At 40.8% G+C, this 15,440-nt stretch overlaps 1 protein-coding gene across 1 annotated transcript; it reads left to right on the forward strand.

Moving 5' to 3' along the window:
• Positions 1-382: 382 nt before the first annotated feature.
• LOC309703140 (type-2 ice-structuring protein-like) lies at positions 383-14,611 on the forward strand (the record flags this gene model as incomplete). Its single annotated transcript, XM_082527850.1, has 7 exons — positions 383-452; positions 532-596; positions 2,376-2,411; positions 3,314-3,423; positions 3,522-3,650; positions 4,825-4,933; positions 14,274-14,611. The coding sequence occupies exons 2-7, from the start codon at positions 539-541 to the stop codon at positions 14,609-14,611; spliced, it is 780 nt and encodes a 259-aa protein (XP_082383976.1). The 5' UTR covers positions 383-452; positions 532-538.
• Between the last annotated feature and the right edge of the window lie 829 nt (positions 14,612-15,440).

The following is a 15,440-nucleotide window of genomic DNA, read 5'->3' on the forward strand; positions in this document are numbered from 1 at the left end:
TTTATCTCAATGGACAACATGATATTTCTTCCAGTTTATATTTAACTAACTGCAACAATATTTTCAGTCACAATTACGTTATCAAGGGGTGGCAATACATTCTTAACTTTTAGAACAGGAGGAAGACGTTATGCATTGTATCTTTTTAAATACTGATAAAGACACTAATTACAATGTATTTTAATATCCTTGATCCTTGTACTCTTTGAAACCTCTCTGTTGACTATCAGTAAATTTCTGAAACCAAGTCAGCATGAAATCAAATTAGGGATGAGGCAATTGGGCTTTTGTTTGTTTGTTTTTTTTGGTTAAGAAATAAGTCATTTCCTGATTTTGCAAGTATACAAATGTAAGAGTATATAAACACTAGTCTCAGAGCTTTTCATCACCTCTATGGTGGAAGACTGAAGCTACTGGCTCACAGTGAAAAGAAAGAAGACCTTCTACAAAAGGTATGGTATAAACTCTCAAATTATCTTTTCTCCTTTCTTTAAAGATTTGTCAGTACTTATGTCTTCTGTTTTTTCACAGAGACACCATGAAGCTCCTGGTTGTGGCTGCACTTCTTTGTGGATCGATGTTTCTGACCACTGCTTGTGAGTATTGCCGTATAATGAGAAGTATGTAAATATATGTCAGTATTGTTACACCCCGGCCTAGGCAACCGGGGTGCAACGCAGGAAAATAAAAATAAGGAAAATAAAAATAATCCCAAAACGAGATTTAAAGCAAAATACCACATTTATTTACATCACCAAACACCAGACGTCAAACTATTTACAACGGGGGGGAAGATCGCGACCATGACACACTGAAACACAAGGCTTAAATACATAGAAGGGCAATCAGGGAATGGACAACAGGAGGGAAACACAGCTGGGGCAAATTAGACCTGACGAGACAGGGAAACGTAAACTGAAAACACTAAGATAACACAGACTTTCAAAGTAAAACAGGAAACACATAACAGTCACGCCAAAAGCAACACACCGACAACACCAAAACGTAACAGTTCCCCCCACCCAAAAATCAAACATTTAACACCAAGTGAAAAGTTTGATCCAGACAGACGAAGCCGATGAAGGCTGGAGCGGTCCCACTGACCCTCCAGCAGACGACGAAGGCTGGAGCAGTCCCACGGACCCTCCAGCGAAGGCGGATGAAGGCTGGAGCGGTCCCACGGACCCTCCAGCGACGACAAAGGCTGGGGCGGTCCCACGGACCCTCCCCTCAGCGAAGGCAGACGAAGCTGATGAAGGCTGGAGCGGTCCCACTGACCCTCCAGCAGACGACGAAGGCTGGAGCGGTCCCATGGACCCTCCAGCGAAGGCGGATGAAGGCTGGAGCGGTCCCACGGACCCTCCAGCGACGACAAAGGCTGGGGCGGTCCCACGGACCCTCCCCCCAGCGAAGGCGGATGAAGGCAGACGAAGCTGATGGAGGCTGGAGCGGTCCCACGGACCCTCCAGCAGACGACGAAGGCTGGTGCGGTCCCCCGGACCCTCCAGCAGAGGCGGATGAAGGCTGGAGCGGTCCCTCGGACGCTCCAGCGAAGGCGGATGGCTGAAGCGAAGGCAGACGAAGCTGATGACGGCTGGAGCGGCCCCACCGACCCTCCAGCGGACGACGAAGGCTGGAGCGGTCCCACGGACCATCCAGCGAAGGCGGATGAAGGCTGGAGCGGTCCCTCGGACGCTCCAGCGAAGGCGGATGAGCAGCCCACCAGCTGCACACACGGACACGCAGCCCACCAGCTGCACACACGGACACGCAGCCCACCAGCTGCACACACGGACACGCAGCCCACCAGCTGCACACACGGACACGCAGCCCACCAGCTGCAGAAGGCTGGAGCGGTCCCTCGGATCCTCCAGCGAAGACAGAAGGCCGAAGCTGTCCCTCCTTCGGACCCTCCAGCGATCCCGGACGAGCCCCCATATGTTACACCCCGGCCTAGGCAACCGGGGTGCAACGCAGGAAAATAAAAATAAGGAAAATAAAAATAATCCCAAAACGAGATTTAAAGCAAAATACCACATTTATTTACATCACCAAACACCAGACGTCAAACTATTTACAACGGGGGGGAAGATCGCGACCATGACACACTGAAACACAAGGCTTAAATACATAGAAGGGCAATCAGGGAATGGACAACAGGAGGGAAACACAGCTGGGGCAAATTAGACCTGACGAGACAGGGAAACGTAAACTGAAAACACTAAGATAACACAGACTTTCAAAGTAAAACAGGAAACACATAACAGTCACGCCAAAAGCAACACACCGACAACACCAAAACGTAACAGTATGTACGTGTTTAAATAATCAGTCGCCATCTATTGTTTTGCTGTGTTCATTTCTGCCACGTGAAGACGTCAGCGGTGGTGCAGGAGGTTTAATTCCAACTGGTCAGTGGACATTTCCATATTTTCACCAGAGTTAATCACATTTATAAAGAAAAGAAAATCAATTGTGTCATGCATGATGCGACTCTCAGTTTAGAATGTAGAGAACACATTTTAAGGAATGAAAGAAAAACAAAAATGCATTTTAAAATTTATATTTATATATCACAGAGTGAGAGAGAGAGAGAGATTGTGAAATTTAACTTTGACGTAGAAATAGTGTCCAAAGAAAACGAAAATAAAAACAGTCACAAGCCAATTTAAAGACCTTTTAGATACATTAAAGTTGTTCATTGAATATAAATTGTATAACTAAAAAGACCATATTGGTTTCTCACAGCTGTCTAAGTCTGAACACAAGTTAAATACCAAAAGTGTCAGCCTCATATCAGCCTCATATCAGCCCTTCTGGCTATTAAAAAGTTGAAATCCAAAGCTGACCATACTTTGCCATCATGTCCCCTCAGCTTTAGAATGACTAGAGATAACACTTGCAGAATCAGCTGCTAAAACACATCTGCATTGACTTGTATTTAAGTGATCATGTTTTGTTCTGTTCAGTTCTCTTTGTAAATATACTAATAATCATAAAATCAATAACAATTTTTAATGAAACTTTGTGTTTTGAAATTTTACTGCCTATTACTTGAAATGATTAATTTGATGAAAATGATTAATAATCAATAAAAAAAAGATTACAGCTGCATTGATATAATTACAATATATAATTGTGAGGTAGTCAAAGTGCCCTGTATATTGTCGATCACTTAAATATGTAATATTTAATTGTCAAGCTGGTATTTGTATGGTTGTTTTTTTTTCAATATTGTACATGTCATAATAAAAAATCAAACAGTACAATATCAGCTGGAGATACATACATACAGCTATTTATCTGTTCCCAGCAAAGAGTTACCGGTTCAACATGTCCTCTGGTTGTCCTTATGGTTGGACTCATTTCAATCAACGCTGCTTTGTCTACATTCCACGATCCATGAGTTGGGCTCAAGCTGAGGTAAGTTTCTCTTATTTGTATTGTCTTCAAAACTTGATTAAAACACATCTAGCCTCGTTGTGACTTTAAAAACCTCTCTCTGTCACTCTTCACTGAAGAGAAACTGCTTGTCCATGGGTGCACACCTTGCATCTGTGCACAGCAGCAGCGAGTACCATCACATTCTGAAGCTGACTGGTGATCATGGCTACAAAGAAACTTGGATAGGAGGAACTGATGCATCTGAGGTACTTTTTTAAATCATTACGTTATGTTTCTGTTTCTCTTAACCCTTTAAGACCTACCATAGAACCAAGTACGCCAGAGCTTATCTTTATATTTTTACATGCTGTAGTCCCATTTTTGGGAGCATTTCAAGTTGCTATACATCAATACAACCATTATAGCCCAAATTTTAATAATATGTCTGCATTACGTCTATACTAACTTCATAAATTCAAAAAAAAAAAAAAATTGCAATAAAGTCCACAAAAAATAAAATACTTTTTGTTTTGTTTTTACACATATTTCATTTTATCTCTCAAAACTGTAAATACAAAATAGTTGCACAAAATAGTTTCCAACCACAGGAAATTTGTTTTGAGTGTCTTTATAGTTTTATTTTTGAGATTAGTTTTTTTATATACTGCAGGGAAATACTAATAATGATAAATAAATAGTATAATGCAAATTAGCAAAGAAAACAGCATGTGCATCAAACTAAACTATTTCCAGCGCTGAAATTTTAGTTCTAAGCATCCCAGAAACTATACAGAAAAGCACCAGCATGGGTTTATAAAGGTCGTTAAGGGAAAACCAAACTAAGTTTCCCACAAAATATGACGTCACTTCCGGTTTTAGCAGGTAATGGCGGACATGCGACAGTTCGCACCGATGTCTATTCTAACATAGGAAGTGTTACGAACAGCTGATCAGATCAGCAAAGCGTGTTTCTGGAATATTATGGGTTTTTTTTTTTTTTTTTTACTGCAAGTGCTTTTTATGCAATTTTTGCAAAGCCATATGGGAAAGGAAACTGTGACCTAGAACAAGCTGAATGCATAAGATTTAAGTACAACTTCTCCGGTTTGCTATGCAAAAAAATAAATAATAAAAATAATAATGTGCTAACTTATGTGGTTGCAGTTCTACCGGCATTTAAAAATAGATACGCAAAACGAAGCATTCCTGCTCCAATAGGTCTCAAAGGGTTAATGATGACAGATTACCATTATCTCAAAATGTAAAATCAATTGACATGAATCAATTAAAAGCAGCTTAAATTATATAATAAATAATATTTGAGATTCACCAGCTGCCTACATTGGTTATGTCAATTAAATAAAGCTGATTTCACAAGACTTTGGCTAGGCATGATCTTTTGGCCTGCCCGAAATGATGCTATCAATTTCTGTCTTCTAGGAAAATGTTTGGCTGTGGAGTGATGGGACCCCTTTCCACTATACACACTGGTGCCCCGGAGAGCCTAATAATAGTGGCAAGCAGGATTGTCTGCAGATGAATTATGGCGGTAATTCAAAGCACAATATTTAACATGATTGCCTAATTTCTGAATGATTTTTTTTAAAAATGAATTTACTAGTGCCGTCAGCGTTAATCTCGTTAAAATGACATTAACGCCATTACCGTGGCTCACGCCGTGCATGGGCTGCATGGCATCAACCTGTCAGTGTGGTTGGTTCATTAACGCTTTGCTGCCGTGTGCAGCCCCTTGCATGGGGCGAGCTGCGTTAACTTGCTAAGGGCGATTTGCTGCGTTAATGACGGTATGGCGTTAACGTCATTTTAACACGAATAACGCTGACAGCAATAGAATTTACTGATTTCTGGTTTTGAAATTTGCAGATTCCAAGTGTTGGGATGATATGCAGTGTCACGAAAATCGGCCATCTGTCTGTGCCAAGAAAATATCAAAACACCAGGGCTGAGACTGAAGCATCAATTTTCCAGTAAAACACAAACCGATGTATAATAGTGTTTGTGTTATGCTTGCTCCTACTTCTTTTCCTAGTTACATTTTTCCTTTCTTGGTACCAATCTAAACATCAAAATGACAAATCAGCTAAAGCTGCATTGTCTTTTAGGTCTTGTGTCTTTAACAAGAGCAGACTGATTGTGTTACCACAGCATTGATCCTACAAAACTGTTGTTTCTTTGTTTTTTCTTGTTTTGCAACATTAAAGCTTTCAGTGAAGCATCTGTCTGTGTTACATCTCTTGTGTCAAGGCATATATATATTCAGCAGTCATAATATACATATTGTTAAGGTTCACATAATTGAGGAAGGAGAGTACAAACAACCAGGTCCAGAAGATCTTGGTCAAACAATTGATTTTAATGAATACACGCGTGGGAAGACTAATTTGTACGCAGACAGGAATTAATCTTCGACTTAATCAAAGCATACACAGATTTTTATAGCATCAGGGTTTGAATTAATGACGCCCCTTCATACGTCACAGACAGAATACATACATACGTCAAATCAAAGCCACAATGACTCTTAACACAGTTTAAAAGAACGTTGTCTTCGTCTCGTCTGGAACACGAGCCCCACATCCTGCCAGACGCTGTTCCTCTTTCCAGAGACAAACATGACCAACTTCTCACCTATAAATGAGTCTAACTAATGTGTGTGTGTGTGTATGTGTTGACCTTACATGCCCTCTCATCTCACCCGTTGCACTTCTGACCTTTTACCAGACCAGAGGCTCATCCTTATGTGTAATAACCTAACTGAAACTACATGTACTATGTTGAATAAATGTTTTAATCAAGAACTTCTACTAAAAGTTTAGTAAAAGAATATAAAAGTATAACAGACAATTTGAATAACCTAGTAATTCAAATAGTCTCGTCTAACCTGCTCCTCAGAATAACTTAGACTCTGCTTTCACTTCTGCAAACTCTCTGCAACTTCCTGTCAACTCCTGCCTGCAACTTAGTCTTTCTGAAAGACACACACACTGTTTAAACCTCTGAATACAATATCAATGCTGCAGGTTATATTATTAATGCAAGGGTAATAATGATGATTATTTACCAATAGCAGTAAAATAATTTCCCTGCTCCACAATATATTAAAATTAGGGAATTAAATATTTATCTGCACTTGCTGGTGTTAATAATATGTCCTTCTAGTCCAAGACTTTGGACAGTTAGAAAACAATATGTCATCATGGGCATTACAATTTGATCCCCCCCCCCCCCCCCCCCCCCCCCCCCATTTGTTTTGTTTTTTACTACTGTGTGGCTTCTATTAATAATATTCCAAATAAAATGGGCACTTTTTAGATGTCTCTGTACAGTTGAAGTAAGGGGAGACAAATATGAGTCTCTTATTTCCCCTTACTCCTGTGGGTGGTCTTTATCCTTCAAGCTTGGGTTCTCTACCAGAGGCCTGGGAGCTTCAGAGTATCTTTGCTGTTCCTAGGACTGCGCTCTTCTGGACAGAGATCTCAGATGTTATTCATGGTATCTGCTGGAGCCACTCACCTAGTTTGGGATTTACCGCAACTAGTGCTCTGGTTACCACTGGGACTACTGTTACCTTAAACTTCCAACTTTTATTTCTTAAGATAAAGTGAACCAATTTTTTTGGAAACGATCATGACTGATGCTGCTGGTATTTCATAAACTCTCAGCTTGAACTTTGACAATGCTGCTGCCAGTAAATGAACTGGCCCTAGAGAAAACACCTCTTTCACGACCTAAAAAGAGACAACCAAAGGTAAAGACAGAAAACAACAATTGTTGACACACATGACCAAAACACAGGCAGTTCTGATGAAGAATACACTTACCAAAGGATTCTGTGTTAATGTCTGGAATTGTTGTCCATTTTTGTAAACTTCCCTTGCCATCCATCCCCAGAAGTTCTCAACTTGATTTAGATCAGGGGAACACGGAGGATGGTCCAAAACAGTGATGTTATCCTCCTGGAAGGAGTCCCTTGTCCTGCGAGCATTGTGTACTGTAGCCTTGTCTTTTTGAAAAACCCAGTTGTTACCACACAGACGAGGGCCCTCAGTCATGAAGGATGCCCTCTGTAACATCTGGACATAGTTAGCGGCTGACACCCTTGCACCTCCTGAAGCTCTATTGTTCCACTGAGGGAAAAAGCTCCCCAGACCATTATGGTGCCCCCTTCACAGTGGCATGTAGAAAACATCTCAGGTGGGATCTGCTTGTAGATCTGCATCTAAAGCATAAAGGTTACTGTTTTGAGGATGCCAATGTTCACATTTTGGACAGAGAAGACAAATGATTTGTTTTTCCCCAAGCAAAAAAACAAAAAATGAGAGAGAGAGAGAGAGAGAGAGAGACATGAAATTAATACTGATTGAGGATAATAATAATTGAGGATTATGGGTTTTTTTTTTAAGCTGGTGACCCTCTGAACGAGGAAGGCATGCCCAAGAATGCATTGCTAGTACAGGACACCACCTCTAAAGTTTTGGAAAAAACTTTAGTTGTCAAGGTAGAAATATAGTATATATAGCATTGTTTCAGATTTCTGCAAAAACATGGCTGCCAATCTATCAGCTACTGACTCACCTCGTCTTTGTAAGTGAATGCCAACAAGCAGTGCGTTAGTAGTAAATGAGAGACATAATTACAGTGTTGCTTTAAAGAATGAAAATTGATGATGGAGTCGAACTCAGTCGAGTTGACCTCTGCTTGCACAGAGCGTTCTCACTCCCGAGGCGTAACATGTCGACGTTTTGTCACGTCCCGCGGCGTTCCTGAGGAACGCGAAAGGAGACCTTCGGCGTTCTTATGGTACGCGGCGGGTTATTGCTGGAATCCAGTGCAATGACGCTCCCGCGGTAGTAGACGTTCCAGCCCTGTATTCCAGCCCTAAACCTAACCTTATCCCTAGCCCTGACCATAACCTTATTCCTGACCTTAACCAGGACTTTAATGATGTTAAATAGCGTGTTTCTAAGCGATTTGAAGAAAAAGAGCGAACATGTGTAGGTTCAGTCCAGACGGTTCTCATATTTCCTCTTTTTCCGAGGTCGTCATTTAGGAACGTGGTGGGTAGCCGAAAACGTAATATGGTGACGATTTGTCACCTAGCGTAAAATGTTACGCTTTGGGAGTGAGAACGGGTTGGCTTGCATGAAACAGTTATATAATACACTGCCATTTAAGCGATTATATATTGTCTAGCACACTGTATACAGGAACTTCTGTCATATTATGTACTTTGGTTTACTTGTACTAAAGAAAAGACTGGAGGATTGTTTCGTGTTTCACTCATTTCTAGCTGAAATTACTTTATTTTAAGAAAAATACCCAGAAAGATACCCCCTTGTACTGTATTCATATCAGCCGAGTTAATCTATATGAACAGTGCAGGACACCCTAACTGCTCTCTTTTAAAACCCTCTCACAATGTCTGGTTTAGACACCGGTACCACCTACGTTTAATTATTCTACAAACACAGGTCTACTATGTTTGCATTTGGAAATAAATATTTGTATTTTCTATGTGTCTTTGTGTGTGAACTTTTTGAATTCTTATGTAACATAATTCTCCACCTTGGTATTATATACCAAGGTGGAGAATTGGTATGTAATACCAAGGTGGAGTAATAATAATTAAGCAACATGTCCCTCAGGTCCGGAGATGCACAGGCCTACAATACAGCCAGGGCTAAGCTAAAGAAGGGGTATCAATAAAGCCAAACACCATTTTAAAAACAAGGAACACTTCTCCAACTCCAACCCCCGATGATTGTGGCAAGGATTAATGACCATTAGATCGATGTTCCCTCTAATTTCTCATGTGTCTGAGTGAACACACAAACTCCCTGAGCGGTACCTTGGACCACTGTGAGCAAAATTAGACGTGTGCACTGTGGTCACGCCAGCATCAAATCCATCCAAGTTACATAGTTTATTAAAATAATCAAATTACAGCATTTACATTTATGTTAGATTACTTTTAATTAACTGCTTTAATCCACTTACAATGAAATTTTAAAAACATCTTGTTCATGACCTGTGTAGTATGTTAACACTATTGGAAGTAAAAATAACTTGAACTCCAATTTTGAAAAACAACTTTCTTTTTTATATATATATATAAAGCTCTGACTTGTATTATGAGTATCAGCTGTTCTGCATCAAATTTGATGCCACACAAATTATTTGTGCAACTCCAAAAAATAATTTCTGTCCACTATGAGATAAAGAACAACAGCCTGATACCTGCAGGCCTGACAACAGGAGATGTATCACTCCTGTAACACCTGTAACATTTAGCAGTCGCCTCATTGTTCTGACACACACAACTAAACTATTGACTACACTACACACTAACTACACAGATATGCATGAAATGTCGCAAATCTGGCCTGCTTTAAATCCACCTCCATCGTCCTGATACCCCAAAACTCCAACCCATCTTGCCTCAATAACTACCGCCCAGTAGCCCTCACCCCCATCATTACAAAGTGCTTTGAGTGGCTGGTCCTAGCACACTTCAAATCCTGTCTTCCCCCCACCCTGGACCCCCACCAGTTTGCATACTGTCAGAACAGGAGCACAGAGGATGCAGTCTCCATCGCACTGCACTCTGTCCTCTCACACCTGAACAATAACAACACCTACGCCAGAATGCTGTTTATAGACTTCAGTTCAGCATTCAATACAACCCTCTCCTCACAACTCATCAGGAAACTGACAGACCTGGGCATCAGTTCCCTCGTGTGTAAATGGTTAGTGTACTTCCTGATGAACCTGCCCCAACATGTCCGGCTGGACAACTACTGCTCATCCACCATCACCATGAACACCGGTGTACCACAAGGCTGTGTGATGAGCCCTTTCCTCTACTCCCTCTTCACTCACGACTGCAGACCTGCTGATGGTTCCAACACCATCATTAAGTTTGCAGACACCACGGTAATTGGCCTCATCAGTGACAACGATGAGGCCGCCTACAGGGAGGAGGTGGATCGTCTGGCTGAGTGGTGCGACACAAACAACCTGCTGCTCAACACCGAGAAGACCAACGAGCTCATTGTGGACTACAGGAGGAATGCTGACCCACATCCACCCATCCACATTAAGGGGACGGCTGTGGAGCGTGTGAGCAGCTTCAAGTTTCTGGGAGTCCACATCTTCGAGGATCTCACCTGGACGACCAACTGCTCCAAGCTGGTCAAGAAGGCTCACCAGCGCCTCTTCTTCCTGAGGACTCTGAGGAAGAACCACCTGTCCTCAGACATCCTGGTGAACTTCTATCGCTGCACCATCGAGAGCATCCTGACCAACTGTATAACAGTCTGGTACGGGAACTGCTCTGCCTCGGACCCGAAGGCGTTGCAGAGGGTCGTGAAAACTGCCCAGTGCATCGCCGGAGCACCACTTCCTGCCATAAATGACATCTACAGGAAGCGGTGTCTGAAAAGGGCTGGGAAAATCATCAAAGACCCCAGTCACCCATCACATGGACTCTTCACCCTCCTGCCCTCTGGGAGGCGCTACAGGAGCCTCCGGACTAAGACCACCAGGTACCGGAACAGCTTCTTCCCCACAGCTGTCAGACTCCTGAACTCTGCCTCCTGACATCTGACCCACATTAAACTCATGGACTGGACATACAAACACCCACAACCACCTACTCACACACACACAATGGACAACTGTACCCTCAGACACACAATAATAACATGGACTGACCCACATTAAACTTTTTCATGGATTGAACATACACACACCCACAACCACCTACAACTGAACACACAGACAGTGGAAAAAACAAGCAAATGGACAACTGCACTTTCATACACACAATAATAACATAGACTGAACCATACTAGCACTTTATATAACCCCACTGATCTAAACTGCACTACTGTAAATGCTGTATAGACAATCATTCTGTACAACCAATAATTATAATTCTACAACTGTTAATGACTTGCATAGTTCAGATTTCTGTATAGTTTTGTTAATTATATCCTGTTCATAACCTGTACATAGCTTACACACTCACTACAGCCTGTACATACTTATTGTTATATCATATTCATAACCTACCTTCATACCATGTACATTGCAACATACCCATAATAGACCCATATTGTGTACCCTCATTCCTATAATAGACCCATTTCTGGAATATATCTATATATCTATGTTATTGCTGATATATATTTTTGTAATATATCTATATCATGGCTAAAGCTCTTTTTGGATGGATGCAAACTGCATTCCGTTGCCTGTACTTGTGACATGTGCAGTGACAATAAAGTAGAATTCTATTCTATTCTATTCTATTCTATTCTATTCTATTCTATTCTATTCTATTCTAATGCTTAATAGATTGATATTATTCTAAAGTGTTGTCCAAATGTATTACTTACTCTGCGGTGGACTATGAATGTAATAGAACTGAAGATGTATCACACAACAGACAAATTTATTACAATGCTAATAGTTTTAATTTGCATGCGGAAATGAACTACAGCTCAATATACAATATAAAGCTTTGCAGAAAGCTTTCTTTTTTTTATCAGGCAGAATTTTAAAGAGAAAACCCAGTTCCAATTTATTGCATGTGATGCTTGATTGCTTGCATCATAGCAAAAATGCAGACATACAGAGAAAGAAAAGGTAATGAAGACATTGTGCTTCTTACTAATGAGTTAGAGAATTATTGCAGGATCATATGATAAGGTTTCCAGTTTCACAGTCCATGGTATCCAAGCATTCTCTCTTTTCTTCTGCAAAAAAACAAACAAAACAAACCCAAAACACAACAAAACTGCAATAGTTAGTCTCAGTCTGTGCCACTCAAAGCTCATGTGTAATCAGAATCTCCATAATAATGAAACACATTTACAACAGAGGTGAAAGTGTTTGGCGAGAAAGTCTGAGTATAGTTTTTCAGTACTAACTGATAAAATGTGTTTTTCTACATCTATATCACCTGAAATATTCATTCAAATATTCTGCAGTGCATCAAAAACAAAAGAAAACCATTAATAAACATATGAACATCACTTGATGCTGCTGAAGTGAAGCAGAGCAAAGTTACAGCGGTTTTATTAGAGACACAGCGTTTTGCAATTTTGCATAATTTAAAAAAATTTACATTTGTTCAGTAGCCTATTGAACGGCAGAAATGAGGTTTTCTTTTCGGAAGTAAGTCAAAGGAAAAAAAAAACAATGGCCGACAGCGCTGTAAGAATGGTAGAGTTGTGCGTAACAAGCAAGCAAATAATGCAGAAAAAAGATTTTTAGACGGGAAACTGTTCTTGAAGTATACTGAGAGAGAGAGAGCTGTGCATGTAGTGTGATTTTATCACATGATGAGTGGTTTACTCAATATTGTTTGGAGAGTGATAAAACCTGCAGCTTCAGAATCAGGGCAAAAAAGGCGTAAAGACAAAGCGCGGACCCGCCGAAACTTCAGAATCAGCGAGCTGTCGGCTTTCAGCTCGTGTCCGTGTCCGTGCTGTCGGGAGAGAAAGAAATTTTGTGAGGTTTAACCTGAGACTCTGGCATTTCGGGCAAAATAAATATATATTAAAAAATCGATTCAGGATTTTAATGAATTGATATCACGTTATCCAAGCAAGAATCGATTTTAATCGATAAATCGATTATGAAAACCCACCCCTACTTCTCATTATCTCAGACATTGAGGAAGGTGAAGGAGGCTCACTGTGGTGCTCAACAGGGTTAGCACCTCGTTGTTCAGTTCCAGCCCCAGCTCGGACAGTCTCGTTATTGTGTCCTTGGGCAAGACACTTCACCCGTTGCCTACTGGTGGTGGTCAGAGGGCTCAGTGGCGCGAGTGCCCGGCAGCCTCGCCTCTGTCAGTGCGCCCCAGGGCAGCTGTGGCTACAATGTAGCTTGCCATCAACAGTGTGTGAATGTGTGTGTGAATGGGTGGGTGACTGGTTGTGTAAAGCGCTTTGGGGTCCTTAGGGAGCTATACAAATACAGGCAATTTATCATTTTCAGGGTCGCAGGGGGTGCTGGAGCCTATCCCAGCTGTATAGGTGTACACTAAAAATTACTTACTTCATGTTGTGCTTTGACTATAGTAGAACTATAGCTGTAACATGGAGCAACAGACCACCAGTTTCTTTCAATGCTTTAGTGTTTTAATTTACATAAGAATATGAAATACAGTCCACTTTCCAAAATAAATGTGAAAGCATTCTTTTATTTTTAAAGCCTTTCCAAACATAAAATCCTTCTGCAGTTTATTGTATGTGTCGTTTGATCCCTTATGCTGTAGCAACAGAACAGAAATACCAAGAAAGACTCAATAGCTGAAAAACACGTCAGTGTTTTTACTGATGAAGTGTAGGTTTGCATTAGTGATGAGATCACATGATAAGGCTACCACAGATAGATGGGAGCTTAGTCTCACACTTCTTGTCATCCAAGCATCCTGCCTTTCCTTCTGCAAGAAACACACAAAAAACAAAACAGGAATCAGTCTCAAACAGTGACACTATGACTCAACGATCCTCTTTCATCAAAATTTATAAAATGTAACAAAAACTTTCTGAAATGAGGGGACAATTTTTAGCAAAAAAATGAGTGTAGCTAGTTGCTAAGACACAACTAAATACAATATTTGTCAACTTATTTTAATTAATTACATTTGGCTATATCATCATTGATGCATGTGTACACAGTTAAAAGCAGAGGACAGTTCTGTGGATTCAGAGGAATATGTAACAGTGTTCACCAGTTACATCAGCACATGCATTGACAATATTGTCATGCTACAAAACGTATCCAAACCAGAAGCCACGGTTGAACTGTGAGGTACATGCCATGCTACATGCATGCTCCGCTGCATTCGCCTCTAGTGATGCAGATAGAAACAAAAAGGCCAGATATGATCTGCGTAGATACATCATGGAAACCAAGACTGAAGCTGGAAGGATACTACAACAACAGGAAGGCTTTCCAGCGTGTCATTAAAAAGGCACACTTCATCAGTAGAGTGCCCCTCCCACCACTACAGGACATTTACAACAGTCGGGTCAGGAAAAGGGCACACAACATCATCAAGGACCACACACACGCCCACAACACACTGTTCACACTCCTGCCAACTGGCAGACGCTACAGGAGTGTGAAAGCAACGACAACCCGACTAAAGAACAGCTTCTATCCACAGGCTAGCAGTCTACTGAATCACTAACTAGTTGTTGTTGATTATCTTTGACCTGAAAAATTGCTATTTTGTATTGTACAATCAATACAATACAACTTCATACAATATAAACATGTTAATATTGCATACTCTGTAAATATCACCACTGTGACAGTGTTGCAACTACTTGCACTTTATGCTAAATTCCGTCTACACCCACAGATAAGCTACAAAGCCCTTGTTTTACTTTATTATCTTCTGTGCTATGTTCTACTCTCAGAGTTAAGTTTACTCTTTATTTTAGTTAGTTGAATATTTAGTTGTGTGAAGGGAACCTGCAAAGTAAGAATTTCATTGCTCTGCATCACCACTTGTGTTTTGCAGTGTATATGACAATAAACTTCTTGAATCTAGCAGTTTTTTTTCTTTTTTTTGATGGTGGTTGGGGGGTAGACTTACCACCAAAAGTTTCTTGGTCTCAGTCTGCAGATCCTGTGTGGGGAGCTGAAGACTGCTGGTCTTAGATATGCCTGTTCACGGGGGGGGGGGGGGGGACAACGAAAGAGGTCATACATACTCATAACACACAAAGAAAGAAAAGCAAATATAAATTTAGCATGAAAAATGAACCGGGGCTTTTACTGGCACATAAACACCCTTATCCTGTGTCAATGAACTGCCGGAAGATCACATGATTTTTCTCCAGCACAAGCAAATTTCAGTTTATAATGTTCATGTTTATTCAAGGATTTATCAGTAAAGAAATGTGATAGATTTGTGTTTGAATATGAGACATGACCCAGCACCAGCCCTACCATCCACAAAGAGGCTTTATTATTCAAACTCTTTGTTAAAAAAGCAGCAGTTAGACACCCTG

Source organism: Aulonocara stuartgranti (genome assembly GCF_965226115.1).
Source record: "Aulonocara stuartgranti genome assembly, chromosome: 3".
Classification (NCBI taxonomy): domain Eukaryota; kingdom Metazoa; phylum Chordata; class Actinopteri; order Cichliformes; family Cichlidae; genus Aulonocara; species Aulonocara stuartgranti.